Source organism: Amblyomma americanum, chromosome 3 (genome assembly GCF_052857255.1).
Source record: "Amblyomma americanum isolate KBUSLIRL-KWMA chromosome 3, ASM5285725v1, whole genome shotgun sequence".
NCBI classification, from domain to species: Eukaryota; Metazoa; Arthropoda; class Arachnida; order Ixodida; family Ixodidae; genus Amblyomma; species Amblyomma americanum.
Window position 1 is genome coordinate 57307327 of NC_135499.1, and position 16966 is coordinate 57324292.

Below are 16966 nucleotides of genomic sequence, written 5' to 3' on the forward strand. Positions count from 1 at the left end.
CATAGATATGACGTAAAGGTTCTTTTTTCCGCCCCCAGTAAGCTTTCTAGTATTTGTACTGTCCTGTCTAAGAAGCGAGAGTCATGTGAAAAGAAGCACGATAATCATTACGTCCAATGCGCCACCAACGTCGTGTATCGAATTCCGTTAACCTGTGGTTGCGTATATATCGGACAAACGGGAAAGTGCGTCAACGAGAGACTGCGGGAGCACGAGAGGACAATAAAAAACAATGAAAGACGCCGCCTACCAGAGCATACTGTGGATCATGGTTGCAAGCCCATATTTACCAATACCACGATTCTGGCCCATGCTAAGACCAAACTTCGGAGAGAAATAATTGAGGCTTTTCATATTGCTAACACCGGTGACGAATGAGTTAGTACTGCTTCAGTTGTTCTGCTCGACAAAGAGATAGATGGACATGTGTAAATTCCATGTCCTCTCGGTTGCTTTACGTCGGTGAAACTCGGTGCTGTTATCTCTCCGGCTTAATGTGTTTAGCGTTTCACACTCGCTTTTTTGACACTGCTTTTGCAACGAGGATAGTTACCCGTTGACATGTATCACTTTTATGTTGGACTGCTTTTGTTATGGCTTTTTTGACACTGCTTTGCTAAGATATCTCATATTCCCCGCGTTCATTGTTCACCTCATGATTCTTCAGTCTCTCTTTTTTGGTTTTATGTTTTGATTGTTATGGAGTATCATATCAGTTTGACAGAATGATATCTGGTTGTACCCTTGGCAGCGGCTTGCTGGTATTAACAGCGCACGTGGTTTATCTTCCTTTTGGTTTTTTAATCTTTCTGTTGGCTAACACTGGTATATATTCAAGTTGCCTGCTCTTAATAAACTACTTGGAATTTGCGCTCTGTTCTTGTCGTATGTATTACTTTATTGTGTCCTGTTTTCTTTGCGCAAGTGTATTATTTGTTAGAAATGAGCCAACTCGCCCAGACAAGAGTGTTAATTAGAATATTAGCCCCCTGTCACTTGATGCTACATTGCAAGTGGAATGGTACGGTGGTATTTTCAGAATTAAATGCTGCGCCTGCTGCACCTGCAAGTTGCCTGCATCTATAATTTACCATCAAGCTCCTGCGTGCCACTGGGACAGCTCTGCTGGACAGTATCTGCGTACAAAATGGCAATGAGGATGCAGGCTCGCGGTTTCCCGTAGAAACTGAGTGGGAAAGGTTGTTAAGTGCAAGGCAGATTACAGTATAATTAGGAACGTCTTCTCAGACGCTGAATATGGGTATTGCAGCCAGAACGAAGACTGGCGCACAGTTCTGATAAGATGCCTAGCCGGATCCTGGCTCACTCAGGCAACTGAAACCTGCACGTTCTATTAGGTACTTCAACAGTGACAACACGTTAAACAGTGTCGCACGCAGTCCTGTAGCTGTCGGCTTGCTTATAAAAGCCTTGCATTCCATTAGTCCGGTTTTCCCATGCACTCAGGTGCGACAGAAATAAATGAAGCTCTTCAACCGATGCAAAATTCGGCCCTAGAACACCAGCAGCAAGGCGCGAAAACGCAAGTGTTGAGCCGTTCGTACTGCCCGGCCAACACGGCGGCAGAGACGCGGAGCTAGTAAAAGGCGCTGCAGCGCCCCTTGCGGTGAGGACAGGCCTTTTGCTTCAGCCGCTCCGCTGCCGCGCGCCTCTGTTCGCGCCACTAGACCAGTATTCTAGTTCACTATAGTCACAATAGTATGCGCCGACGGGGCCGTATGCAGTGGCGGCGCCATGCTGCGCGTCGTAGAAGCCGGAGCTGAAAAAAAAAAAAAGAATGCAGAGCCCAACAGGCTTACGACAGGCTTACGCGTGATCTGACGTCACAGCCACGTGATTCGGTGAGCGGTGGCAGAGGTGTTTCTAGAGGTATGCTCAAGGCGAGGGCGGCAGGGGCGAGGAGCGAGCGCAGCTGCGGCGCGGCGGCAAGCAAGGCGCGTGATCTGACGTCACAGCCACGTGATTCGGTGAGCGGTAGCAGAGGTGTTACTCAAGGTGTGCTCAAGGCGAGGGAGGAAGGGGCGAGGAGCGAGCGCAGCTGTGGCGCGGTGGCGAGCAATACACGTGATCTGACGTCACAGCCACGTGATTCGGTGAGCGGTGGCAGAGGTGTTACTCAAGGTGTGCTCAAGGCGAGGGAGGCAGGGGTGAGAATCGAGCGCAGCTGCGGCGCTGCGGCGTGCGAGGCACGTGATCTGACGTCACAGCCACACTTTCGCCCCTCCTGGTTGAAGGTTATTGTCAAGCGGTTTTGGCCTTAAGCTTTGCATGTGGAGAGTAGAGCTTTTCGCCCTAAAACGATCGGACTGTCCAAATGATGATCCAAATGAAACGTGAAAGCGTCTCATTCGGTCCGTTCAGCACAATTCGTCGGAGCGCCCAGCGGGGCTCACCATGAGCCCGGAGCGGTGGCCGGGTGAGGTGTCTCCGGACGGCAGCGGCGAGTTGCAGACGCCGTTGAGCAGCATGTACAGGCCGGCGATGGAGTACGCGAACGAGAAGGTGAACAGCACCGCCGACAGGCTCTCCTCCGAGCGCGAGCACAGTGAGTTGAAGAGCACCGTCGACAGGCACTGTGACAGCGTGGGTGCAGCACAGTGTGGAATTAGGACAAGCCTTTGCGGGTGAAAAAATTTGGGCACGAAAAGTGTTTCTCAAGCTTTTTCAGAGAGGGAAAACCACGTACAGCGGACATACATGGCAAACTTACCTTTGAAAAGCAATTAAATACATTGCTAATTACTTTCGTGAAAGTTGCGAAAATGTAAATAAATTACATCACCAATTGCTGTTCACAGAAAGTAATCAAACTACATTGCAATTGTTTTCAGAAAGTAAATGCGATTACGATTATAACACCTTTTAATTTTCGCACATTAGAAAAGTCCACTGGACGCAGCTCAAAATCATTTCAGATCCCTCAGTTTACTGCATCACAGACGTTGCTGAGCTTCTAAGTAGGCGCCTAAATATTGTCCTTGCCTTGAAGATAGGATACAATTCGCCTTAATAGCTGTTCCACTGACGAAGGGCAATCCTGTCTTGTGCATGATGAAAAGCGTTTTCAACCTTGGGTACATCCAAACAATCGTAAAATAGCGTGTCGGTATGTCTGTGTTATCCTGAAGCGCCAGAAAAGACGTAGATTTCCCAGTTCCATGGTGGTGTCTAAGGCTGTAGGCACATCCACTTGCCCGCGTGCGCAACTTCTCTGGCTTGCTGGCCCAGGCTTCTGACGCATTGCTTCTGCTTTCGAGATGTCCGACCCGTCAAACAAGAGAGCAAATTTCTACTTACACAAAGAGCAGTGGTCCATACTTCATGAAATGATTTCAACAGTAATTAATTACTTTTTCTCCCTAATTAATCACCAAAATAAAAAAATTAATACCCAATACTTATAACATTACTAAATTACAAAACCAGGGAAGTAATTGGTTACATTACAAATTACCAAGTGATTAAATTCCTGTAACTGCATTACAGTAATTTAATTACCGTATCGTGTGACTGGACTGCACTGACGTCATTTACGAGTGAACCGCGACCATCGGCTAGAGTTAAGTCATCTGTCTCATAAGAGGGCAGTACTGATTTCGAATCCAAGTACGCCCGAAAACCCTTCGGTGTTTTCCAATCGGCGCAGGCGTCATCCGCTGTAGGTGCTTGGCGCAGCGGTGACGCGCTTGGAGAAGTTATCACCGGTTAGATATCACAGGCGTCTAAAAATTAATAAGCAGGAAAAAAATAGGAAGACGATTAAGCTCCGCCTTAAGAGCAATCGCGATAGCGCCTTTTCCTTCTTTTTAACACATAATTAGCATATTTATATTTGGTGTTATTTTTTAATTAATACAATATCAGTACAGCTACCCAACGCACTTTACTGTCATACACACCACAACGTGTTCACTTGGTGCCAACCTAACACGCTTGAACCAACGACCCTTAGTGGCATATGCGTTAAGTGGTAAGAGGGCCTGGGTTCGAACCCCAATGACGGAGAATTTTTTCACTCATTTGAAACTTTTGAGAATATTTCCGTCACGTTTCTGAGGCCTTCCTGTCAATTCAAGGTCACGGCACGGCTTTCAGACCGAACGAGCTGCATACGCAATTGCGTAAAGCTAATGTTCAACAGCCGCGGAAGGATAAAGCAGTTCAGGAAAGGCAGCAAAGGGTTCGAAGTCGTAAAGGAATACATCTACTTAGGGCAGGTATTGACCATGAAATAAAAATGGAAGAATAAGGATAGGATGGAGTGCATTTCGCAGGTACTCACAGGTCGTGAATGAACGTTCACCAAATATATTTTAAGAGATAAGTATATAACAGCTGTGTCTTACCGGTACTCAGTTATGGCGCAGAAACGTAGAGGCTAACGAAAGGGGTTCACGTTAAATTGGGTACACCGCAGCGAACTTGAAAGGAAAATGATAGGTGTGACGTGAAGAGACTGAAAGCGGGAAGAGTGGGTGAGGGAACGATCGCGATTTAATACGATCTCAGTCGAAATCAAGAACAAGCGATGGTCATGGGCAGGGCATGTAATGCGAAGGCAAGATAACCGGTGATCTTTATGGATAACGGAAAGGACTCCAAGAGAAGGCAAGCCCAGAAGGGGGGGGGGGGGGGGGGGAGCGGAAGTCAGATGGAGGGATGAGATTCGGAAGTTTACAGGGACAAGATGGCCGCAGATGGCACGGGACAGGGTTAACTGGAGAGATATGAGAGAAGCCTTGCAGTGGACGCAGTTAGGCTGATGATGATGACATATCACCCGCGGTGATTTTGGCTTTAGTGTACAAACACTCTAAACAGTGTCTTATCGTGCATATGCTTCCGTATCGATCATGATCTACCTCGCCTCAGAAAGTTACGCCGAGCCCAGGAGGCAATGGTAAATGCCGCTAATGCAAACCGGGGCGTTTCACTCGCACTACTATTACTTACAGTTGATGGTAGCGACTAATATTACAAAAATATAATTTGCTGCGCTCATTCATCGTCCAGTTTAAAGTACAGCGACTCCTGGTTGCTTCAAAGTGAAACTGTCCCAAGAAGTGTATTCAGCAACACGGTAATAGCAACCACGGAAATTTCTTGTGCTGACAGCCGAAGCACATGACTGCAAAGAGAATTAATGCGAACATCGCAAATGTTGCTGTAAGGAAAAAAGTTGGAGGTATTCATACACAAAAGAGACATCAGCGTGTTAAGAGAAAAAAAAATTAGGGGCTTTTTAACAACAATTTTATAAAAGAAATGCCCCCCCCCCCTTCCAAAAAAAAAGATTTCAAGGGCCCCGAAAATTTCGGGAGTAGTCCCACCACAAAAAATTGACTTTGGTTGGTTAGTGGAAAATAGTGGGTGGATTAAGGTAGATTTGTGGACGAATTAATGAAGATTATTGGGCCGGATTAGCATAATTCCATATGACAATCTAATGGAAGACTACTCGAACATTCTAGCCCTCAGATTTTCAAAATTAGTGATGCAGGTGCGTCAGGACGCTCTCGGCCAGTCAGGGAATATTGTGACCAACCTAAATGATGTCGCAATAAAAAATAAACAAGAAGACTGATCGGCCTAAAAAACGAAAAACGAGAAAGGCTGTCAGCTTCATTTAATGTAATGCTCATGAAGAAAGGGAAATAAACTTTCCTAACGTAATAAATGAATAATCAAAAACACTAAAGGAAAGGAGTGAGGTTATAAGCGAATCACAATTGTAAAAAAAAAGGCAGTAAAACGTGGTGAGGAGGTTATGCTAATCGTCCGTGGTGCCATCAAGGAATGCCTACACAAAGAGGCACGAGATCAACAACTCGCTGCTCCAGTAAGCGTTAAAATCCGTTTAATGGGAATTTCCTGTGGTTCTGAGTACTCCGATATAGAAAACGCTGCAGAAATGCTGACTGTAGCGGCCGTCGTGCTACCGCTGATAAACCAAGTGACCTGAAACGATCGCTCTTGACAATTGGGCCGCCCCTAATTGGTCCGCGTTGTAGGAGTAAACTATCAAGAGGCGTCGCCAGAATGGTTGCCGCCACAATCAGCAAGAATGTGGATAAGGTGGGCGTGGCGTTGCGGCCACCGCCTTTACTGTAAATTCAGTATATTAACTCTGCAAAAAAAAAAAAAAAGAAGGGAAGGGAAGCTCCAGGATTTCTAATCAAAGTCTATAAACAGGAAGCACGCTGCAGGTGGTGGTTGTGGTTGCGGTTGTAGCGAAAAACTTTTTAATGCTCAAAAAGAGAGTGCTACATTGTCTATATTCTTAATCTATTCTTGCTAAATTGGTCTATGGACAGTCTAAAGACTTCTTATAGACTCTAAGCATTTGTATAGACATTTCTTTTTGTCTATCCATAGTCTATGGATTGTCTATAGACAAAATTCTGATAAAAGCGTATGGCCATGAATGTATAGATTGTCTATAGACTGTCAATAGGATTTGTATTGCTTATAGCCGGTTCTCTAGGGTTTGTCTATAGACTTTATAGACATAAGTGTATGAACAGTCTATAGACTGTCTAAATAAATTTTTGTACGGGCGGGACACTGCACGACGAGGCCCCGTCCCGCACCCGCTTTACCAGAGCCCTTTGGGACTCCAGTGTGGAGCAGTCTCCTATGCCTGCCGTGTAGAGGTAGAGGAAGGGGGAAGGCGAAGATTTTGAGTACATGCCCGCACCATGTGATCATGATGATATGATGATGATGAATTTTTATGGCGCAAGGGCATCAGTGACCAAAGAGCGCCATGGCACAAGGTATTTTCTTCTACTCAAGGTGGGGTCAAAGACTCATTTCCTCAGCACCATATGCCCGCACCATGTTAAAGATATCGCAGATCTTTCCACAGTGCGGGCAACGCCCATCTATATTGGGATCAAAGTGGCAGGACGGAGAAGCGTTCCTGTCTGCAAGCGCCGCAGAGTTCGCTCCTCCACCTTATTCAGCCCCTTGTCAGCCTACTCGTCCGAGCCGCAAGAGAATCCCGCTTTATGAGGAGATTGGTTGCGTGCGATGAACTGTTCACTTTTTATGAGAACTAAAATAATCGGCAGCAAAAACGCCAGCTGAGATTTCCACAAAAACGGCCGCACGGGGCAGTCATTCATCAGTGGTGGTGCATTCTCAACGGTGACAACTCACTGTTTCTGTGAGATTCAGCGCGCCAGCGATAGTCTGGAAGTATTTTGTGCTGAAGACGAAAGGTGGTCCCGTCAGCTGATTCCCCGGCGCCAGGCAGGGCGTCACAACGTCCTGGGTAGAGGGAAGGGCGAAATAATGCCTGTCGGCCTAAAACAGCTCCTTCTGTAATCTCGTATCGCACCGTTCGTGTGAGCTATTTATTATTTATTTATTTATTTTATTCATTTACAAATACTGTTGTCTCATAGGAGAGACATAGCAGGAGTGGGTACATACATTAGTAAAAACAAAAAAACATGTGTAGCATAGAAATAGATAACATAGAAGTATTAAAAACAGATCAACAGGCCAAATTGATAGGCAACTGAACAACGAACTCTTCAATTGGCAATGAGCGAAGTGAGCCGTACAATCAATTCCAAATTTCAAAAGTTCACGGGAAAAAAGAAAATTTAAAGCAATCTGTATGTGGTTTGAAAGGAACAATGTTTAGTGGGTGGTTCTGTCGGGTTGCACGTGCGCTTGAGGACACAAATGAGAAGGGTGCCTGAATTCCAGATGACGTGTAAACGACCTTGTATTTGTATTTGAACTAGTATTTGTGCTAAGATTTATCGAGCCAGCATCCAGGCTTTCTCATGGCGAGCTTTCAGCTAAAAATAAAGCAATGCTCCCTGCTTGAATTTTTACGGACTAGCCGACTTGGTTTGCAGACCAGGTCCGTTAAGCAAGCAGGACCACGAGCGGGACCTCCCACCATGGTGGAATACGTATGTTCGGCCTAAAAGGTCATGAAAATGCACAGTGCACTTCAAGACGAGAACAGCGAAGGAAGACAGGAGACATGAAAATGCACAGTGCACTTCAAGACGAGAACAGCGAAGGAAGACAGGAGACACAACATGGGAGAACAGAAGACACACGATCGCTATCTGTCTCCTGTTTTCCCAAGTTGTGCCTCCTGTCTTCCTTCGTTGTTGTCGTCTTCAAGCGCGCTGTACATTTTTATGTCTTGTCATACCAACTAACCCAAACTGCCACATTCAGTATGGACTGTTCGATATCTAACCATCATCCTCCGTGTGTCGCTAACCTCTGGTGCGGTACCATCGTCCTGGAAGATAGCGAAGGTGTTTCCATCGCTCAAATCTGGTAACAAACAGCTTCTATTTAATTAAAGACAAATCTCATTAACATCATATTCGCGTAAAATACTGGAACACATAATCCACAAACATATAGTAGAATTTCAGGAATCTAAAAATGTGCTCTCAAATTTTCAGCATGGATTTAGACAAGGTTTCAGCACCCTAACACAACTAATTGAAGTTGTGCGCGACATTTCGTTCGCCCTCAATTCTGGAGCTCAGATGGACGCCACATTTATAGATTTCTCGAAAGCTTTTGACATTGTACTACATTATAATCTCATGTGCAAACTAAACGTCATTTTAAAAAATTCTTTCTTGGTTAATTGGATCGCTATTTTTTGTTTTTTTTTTTCCACCGCTCACAGTTTGTTTCCTACAATTTTACTAACTCCTGTCCTGTCGATGTATTATCTGGCGTTCCTCAAGGGTCAGTGCTTGGCCTTTTATTATTCCTAATATACATCAACGACTTACCTCGCAATGTCAAATCACAAATACGCCTCTATGCGGATGATTGTGTATTATATCAAGTAATTAACACACTAGGTAATCACTTGCAACTAAACACCTCATTTAATAGTTTCTGCACCTGGTCTATCAAATGGGAAATGAAAATTAAATTTTACTAAAGCTGTAGTGATGTCTTTCACTAACTGCACGTCCCTTTAACTGTTTAATTATGATTTCAATAATTCATCATTGCAGCGGACTTTCGAATATAAGTATCTCGGCCTTATATTCACCATTAACATGTACTCTGCGAAACATATTAATTTAACTTGTTCTAAAGCATTAAAAACACTTGGGTATTTGAGGAGAGCGTTGACTAATGCACCATAAGAAACTAAGCTATCAATGCACAAATCTTTAAATCGTCGCGTAATTGAATGCGCATCTCCCGTCTGGAATCCTCATAAACAAAGTGAAATGGATCAAATCGAGAGCATCCAAAGGAAAGCCATCAGGTTAATATATCATCGGCATGATCGCCATTTTTCACTTCCTTGTCCGCTTTGAATCTGACCCCCTTGTCCGTGCGCTGTCACGTGGAGTCACTGAAATTCCTGCACTGCATCGTCAATTGACTTTATCATGTCACACCTAATGTCTACTTTACCCCTGATATTTTCCGATCAACCAGGAGTCATCACAGCCTTAATATTAAGCCATACTTCGCCCGTACTAATAATTTCAAACACAGCTTTTTTCCTCGTACTATTGAACATTAGAGCTTTATTCCTGACATAACGCGGTCCATTCCATTACTCATTTTTAACAGCTATCGGTGCCACATGTTTTCTTTTGTGTTGTGTTTACTGTGCATTGCTTCAGTTTATTAGTTACATCCTATTTCATTGTTGGCGCTATGTGTTCAAACATGTTAGATGTAATCTTTTTGTGTCTGTATGTATACACTGCCGTTTTTACACGAATTGTTAACCCAACTCCAGCAATAGCCCCAATAGGGGCTGCAGTATGTAAAAATGAAAGAAAATAAATCAATAAAGGGAAGCCGCCGTGGTGGCTCAGAGGTTATGGCGCTCGGCTGCTGACCCGAAAGACGCGGGCTCGATCCCGGCCGCGGCGGTGGAATTCCGATGGAGGCGAAGTTCTAGAGGCCCGTGTACTGTGTCATGTCAGTGCACGTTAAAAAAAAAAAAAACGAGGTGGTCGAAATTTCCGGAAATCTCCACTGCGGCGTTCCTCATAGTCTGTGTCGCTTTGGGACGTTAAACTCCCATATATTGCTGCACTGCTCACATTCTGCGAGCGCCGCCATGCGGCCGAAAGGCATGGCTGGGCCCGTGTGGGAGCGAGGAAGACGACGTTCCCGCTCGGACGCGCGCTGCTGGTCTTCTTGGTCATCCGATTAAAAGCCCCTTTTGTGTCGCCCTACGTTTGTCGGCGACAATATATAAAAAAAAAATACAACCTGAATGGACACTGAGGAGAAATAGGGGTTGACCTGTATCCACAGGGTACTGCGTTCTAATCTCAGAGACAACTCTTACGGAAAACGCAGCTTTTATAGTACATATGAAGGAAGACAATTGCACCGAAAACAAGGAGCATAACGGAATGTTCCTATCTTTATTTTTTGTTTTAATTTTTAATGCTGATAAGTAGGAGATTAAGAGTGTAATTATTTTATCGCTTATAGGTTAGAAAGCAGAAGAAAAAACAACCACATGCCGCCGGTGGGATCCGAAGAACCCGCGGCCTCCGAAGCTTCTGGATTTATAAGCTACAGACGACTAATAATAATAATTAGTTTTTTTTGGAAAGAAAATGGCGCAGTATCTGTCTCATATATCGTTGGACACCTGAACCGCGCCGTAAGGGAAGGGATAAAGGAGGGAGCGAAAGAAGAAAGGAAGAAGAGGTGCCGTAGTGGAGGGCTCCGGAATAATTTCGACCACCTGGGGATCTTTAACGTGCGCTGACATCGCACAGCACACGGGCGCATGAGCGTTTTTCCTCCATAAAAACGCAGCCGCCGCGGTCGTATTCGAACCCGGGAATAATAATAATATTAATTGGTTTTTGGGGAAAGGAAATGGCGCAGTATCTGTCTCATATATCGTTGGACACCTGAACCGCGCCGTAGGGAAGGGATAAAGGAGGGAGTGAAAGAAGAAAGGAAGAGGGGCCGTAGTGGAGGGCTCCGGAATAATTTCGACCACCTGCGGATCTTTAACGTGCGCTGACATCGCACAGCACACGGGCGCCTTACCGTTTTTCCTCCATAAAAACGCAGCCGCCGCGGTCGGGTTCGAACCCTGGAACTCCGGATCAGTAGTCGAGCACCCTAACCACTAAGCCACCGCGGCCACAAACGACTAAGAAACGAAATACAAGTGTTGCCATCCAGTGTCCGGTTTTGCAAGCGAAGTGCTTGCGTCGACCCCAGAGTGCTAGTTCGTGCGGATCTCGGAGCCTACGCTATCCTACTATGCACTTCAAATGGTGGCCACCCGTCCTTTTCGGCAAGGATGTCACGAGTTTGAACCGACTGGCGGGAAGATTTTTGAACCCAATTTTCTCGACGACGAAAGCGTGTTTTGCTACCGGAGAAATGCTAGCATGGCCAGAAAGAGCCAAGAAACCAATTTTTACTGAAAACAATTACCCGCCGCGGTGGCTCAGTGGTTAGGGCGCTCGACTACTGATCCGGAGTTCCCGGGTTCGAACCCGACCGCGGCGGCTGCGTTTTTATGGAGGCAAAACGCCAAGGCGCCCGTGTGCTGTGCGATGTCAGTGCACGTTAAAGATCCCCAGGTGGTCGAAATTATTCCGGAGCCCTCCACTACGGCACTTCCTTCTTCCTTTCTTCTTTCACTCCCTCCCTTGTCCCTTCCCTAACGGCGCGGTTCAGGTGTCCAACGATATATGAGACAGATACTGCGCCATTTCCTTTCCCCCAAAAACCAATTATTATTATTATTACTAAAAACAATCGCATGGCGTTCTTTACAGTGCTCCGTTGCCGAACCAAAGCTCCACATGAGCTATGACAGACGCCGTAGTAGAGTGTTCCTGGCTACTTTCGACCACCTGCCCTGACATCGCCCAGCACAAACGCACTTTTCCATGCCACCTCCGTCGATATGCGACCCCCGAAGCCAAGATTTGGTAGCTCGTCTTTTGGCTGAGCAGTCGAACGCCATAGACTCTAGACCAGTGTCGTGTGTGACTTCTCACCACGCTTGACGATACAGAAAACATATGTAACTCACTGCTAGTGTTTCCTAAAAAAAAACAACAGTTTAAAAGGTGATGCAATGCATTGTAAGCCTGTTGTTTTTGCCTTAATTCGTTGTTCAAAAAATCCATTTCTCAATATATAGATTTAAATTTTGCTCTTGTAGTATGTGAAAAATAGTGACTGGAAAAAAAAGTGGCTTATTCGCTCCACGATGCAGTTCAAGCCCGAACCTGCGGTGGCGTACACTACGGCATGTATCATAGTTTGAGGAAACATGAAACATGGTTAAACCGGTCCTTAATGCGGAAAAAGTAAGTTTCATCGCGAAGCAGGATAGCTGCTTTTGGCTCCGCCTTTTTTTCGCTTCGCGTTGAAACCTAGTTTTATGGAGGTAAGAGCTGGGTTAACCATTTCCCAAGTTTCGTCCAAGTATGACGCATACAGTGCGTATTACTACAAACCCCGAAGCGTAGAGGAGGAAGGGGGGGGGGGGGGTAGTTTATTTCGCATGCGGTTTGTTGTTGAAGAAGAAAGGAGGCGTGGGTGCAATAAGCCAGTCCTTAGTCTGCACTTGTCCTGTGTGCTTGTTTTCTATGCCCCGTCTTATGCGCAGTTCTTATGCTTACTAAAAACAAAAGAAATGTGCTTTGTTATTAGCGGTGAGTAATCACGGAGCTGAGAGACTCGGGAAGAAGCATCTGTTAGTCGAACACAAAGCAGTCGGCCAGCACTCGCCTCCAATCACGCCGCCATCGCTACAACTCCCCGCGCTGTGTGTTCTAACTGGTATATATGAGTTGCTATCGATTACATTGCTATTGTATTTGTGAACTTAGATTCGTTTGCTGTGAGCTTTTAATGATCGGCGGCGCCAGCAGTGCAGCCATGGCCTGGCAATGAGGCTGGGTCTGTCAAGAGACAGGAAGGTGCACCCATCTCGCCATGTCGCCATGCCATGACGGCAGCATAAATGGTAAGTCCGGGGTTGTGCGAACATTTTTATTTGATAATCATATCGCATTCCTTAGAGTCGTCCTCTCCGTTGCATTTCTACGGAGGCGAAATGCTAGAGGCCGATGTACTGTGCGATGTGATCAGCGCACGTTAAAGAACCCCAGGTGGCCGAAATTATCCGCAGCCCTCCACTGTCCCTCATAGTCTGAGTCGCTTTGGAACGTTAAACCGCATAAAGGCATAAACATGCTATCTGGTACAAAAAAGAAAGTTTTTCAATATACCGAGTAGACGTATTTTAAGACACCAGAAACCAGGAAACCGAAATCGAAACTGCGTTTTAGCCAAATCACGACATCAGGACATATCAACCTACGACGTCACGAGAATTGTCCCAGAACTTAACCTGTGTGCGTTGATTGCCTAAATTTGCGGCTCTTGGCGACATCATCGACGATTATTTGTCTGACGTGACCAAAAACAAGCGCGAAATTTAGTCCTTCAGCATACACCGAGCGAATATCAATGAGTGTGTCAGCGCGTGTTGTCACACACGCAAGGTGGCCAGTAGAAAGAGTCCCGACTGAAGCTACAAAATAGAAAATTCTAAAATTAATGTGCGCTTCCACAAGGCGTAGCCTTGGCTACGAAATTCGGCACACATGGCCAGAAAATTGCGGAGAACTTATACCTTGAAAGTTTCAGTAAAATCCGGGAAGGTACGAAAAAACACCGGAGTTGCCTTTTAATGCAGCTGCACTCGAGGATTAGAAGGCGGCCCAACGCACCCCTTATGCCCGACAGTAGACGACTGAAGCGGCTCGTCAAGCAGCGAAAGCACTGAGGACGCTGAGCGCGGCAGAGAGAACACGCGCGCTGCTTAGCTCGAAAAATCCAAGCGAGCGGAGTCAGCGGCATTTCAAACAGCCAAGGTCTAATACCGTCATCTGTGAGCCATCTCAGAACATGCTACGCCTTTTCTGGACTGCATCTCAAGCACACATATTTCGACGACAAGAAAGGGCGCAATTTCATTTTTTCTTTCACAGAGTACCACTCAGTGCGGACAGCTGAATTTTTCTGCCAACGAAAAATTGTAAATGAAGTTATTTATTTACAAAGAGGTTCGCACTGCGATTGATAAAACAACTTAGTACATTGCGCAGAGAGAAATGCAGACTCATTCACTCCACTGGAGCTGTATCAAAATGTCTACTAATGTAAACGAATTAATGTCTTCTATATGTTTCCCACAGATAGGTAGGGTGACCGCAATAAACTACCAATTACTCCTCATAAGTAAATACAATAGTTTTTTTTTCATTCATCAGTGATGCGTTTCCGCAAGTTCCTCTTGAATGGCCACTAGCTGGCAGAATGAAGATGGGGTGCTGCGGTTATGTTCACACGGTCTCTGGGGAATTTTTTTTAGTAATTCGATTCTTTATCCACCCCGCCTACGCCGGAAATTTCATAAATAGCGGAACCTAATGCTGCCAGCTCAACAAGCCCCACTATTTTCAATGAACTGTCCTCTGACCTCGTATTAGCGCCCATTCGATGAACCTGTGCGGTCCCCTAATAGGTGTGGAAGGTCTTGTTTACCCCTGCATCTAAAATGATCCGCTCGTTTCTAACGCGAGAGCTGTTAGTGGGAAACCTAACACCTGTGAAAACGAACATAAAAAAAGGCCTTGAGGAAAGGAAATCCGCCGTAACTGTCTGACTTCTTTCATGAGAATTGCAGAAATAAATGTGTAAATTTCAGAAAAGCAGCTTTCGCTCTGCATTACGTTTCGGCAGAATTGCGAGGAACCTGCGTCAATTTTTGTAATTCACCTCCAACAAAATAAGGAAGCGTAGCAAGATTGAACCCGCCGCGATGGCTCAATGGCTAAGGCGCTCGTCTACTGAGCCGGAGTACCCGGGTTCGAACCACACAGCAGCGGCCGCGTTTCGATGGAGGCGAAACGCGAAAAAGTGCCCGTGTGCTGTGCGATGTCAGCGCACGTTAAAGATCCCCAGGTGGTCGAAATTGTTCTGGAGAACTCCACTACGACCACCTTTTTCTTCCTTTCTTCACTCACTTCCTCTTTTTTATCCCTTCCCTTACGGCACGGTTCGGGTGTCCACGAAGATATGCGAGACCGTTACTGCGCCATTTCCTTTGCTCAAAACCAATTTTCATTCGTTTTTCTGAAGCCTAATTTTTAAATCTGCCGTTTTCACACGGCCGTTCTACGCATGCTCCCGTCTCCTCCTCCAGTTCCATCGGTTGAAAGCAAACCGCCGGCTCCTGCTGGGGATGTGCAGTTCGTGTTAGTGACAGGTGCAGGCGGTAGACGGTAGCTGCTGCCAAGTACACATTTGCCAATTCTCAGGTGGAGTTGGAGCCTCGTGCAACCTGATCGGGCCTGCGTCACCCACGTGCGTTTGTTTTTCAACATTCTCGCCCACTCTCCAGAGAGCGCCACATCTTGAGAAAAAGGCAGATTGCAATTCTCATTTCCATTCCATTCGAATTCCAATTTTTCCAATCCCTTTGCGGTTCTTTGACTCCTCCTCCCGCTGAGCCGCGGCGCACCTGTGCGCTCTGCGCTTCCCCCTTAGTGACATCACGGAACCTGCTCCTCCTCCTCACTCAACTTCTCCTCCTCTCTCTACTCCACTGCACATGAATAGACGGACGCCGGGGCTTTGTTCAGATGGCCGTTCCAATGCTCGCGCATTAAAAATCTGCACAGCGCGCACTTTCAGCCCAACTCTCGCTGAGTTTAGCGCATTATGCAGCACAGTGTAAATGTAGTGAATTTTCCCCTCAGTATTGGTTCACGATATCGCAAGACGTTAACTGACAACTGCTTAAGGTTTTTACCTTAGCGGCAGATATACAGCGCCTAGAAAAGCACTCAAGAGTAACGCACTGCTGCCTGTTGAGCTATGTGGTGGCAGCTATGAAGCTTTTAAAGCCTGCAGCGCGGGGAAAAACACTGCAGTGCTCCGAATTTTTTTTTTTTTGAACGAATCTACGTATCCATAATTGTTGGGCGGGTGTGCATTCATCCATTCATACATATGATATTTTGCTAGCCCTAACATTCAGTGCACCATAAAATCACTGGTCCAATAATATATTATGATCTGCTACCATGGTTACGTTTTTTTTTTTTGCAATAGTGATAATACCCAGATAACAGCACCGGAGAAGGGGACGCAATAAAACTGTAGTGCAAAGACGTACGGGCACATCGTCGATGTGTTCGCTGGTTGACGTAGTTGTCACCGGGGCGCCTCCTTGGCGCATCCACATGGACCACGATGCTATCCTGTCTCGGACGGAACCTAGCACCCTTCGTGCCATTGCCGGATGTCCCAAGCACGCCTCGGGGCTCTGCGACTGTGTCAGGCCTTAGTGGAAAAGCAAAAAAATATTATATATATATATATATATATATATATATATATATATATATATATATATACAAACACACACACACACACACACACACACACACACACACACACATATATATATATATATATATATATATATATATATATATATATATATATATATATATATATATATATATATATATATATATATATATATATATCAGGAGTGCGCCGCTCGCTTCTTAAAACAACATCTAATAGACTGCATGCGACATGTCATATCACATGTACGATAGGACATGTGTAGTATGGCAGGGTATGGTATATCGTATACGGTATGGCATTGTGTGGTGTGGTGTGCTATGCTATGCAAAGCTATTCTATGCTATGGTGTTGCACGATGTGTGAGGTATAACGTCCCGAAACGGCATGTGGGCTATAAGGGACGCTGTGACGGCGGAGCATGCGCCATACGACCGGCAACAAAGACTACGGTCTGCTGGAGCAAAGCACTCTCACCAGCCTCCAACCAACGACCAGGGCAGGAAAGAACGCGAGGCCTCATTACGCCTCCAAA

At 45.7% G+C, this 16966-nt stretch overlaps 1 protein-coding gene across 1 annotated transcript in view; it reads right to left on the reverse strand.

Annotated features, from left to right (window-relative positions):
- LOC144122977 (uncharacterized) overlaps positions 1–16393 on the reverse strand; it is a 29639-nt gene extending 13246 nt beyond the window's left edge. Inside the window, exons 1-3 of the mRNA XM_077655916.1 lie at positions 16235–16393; positions 7183–7293; positions 2415–2594 (exon numbers count right to left, since the gene is read on the reverse strand). Of these exons, the coding sequence (XP_077512042.1) occupies positions 2415–2594; positions 7183–7293; positions 16235–16354 (411 nt within the window). The 5' untranslated portion in view covers positions 16355–16393. The remainder of the gene's footprint in view (positions 1–2414; positions 2595–7182; positions 7294–16234) is intronic.
- Positions 16394–16966: the final 573 nt, after the last annotated feature.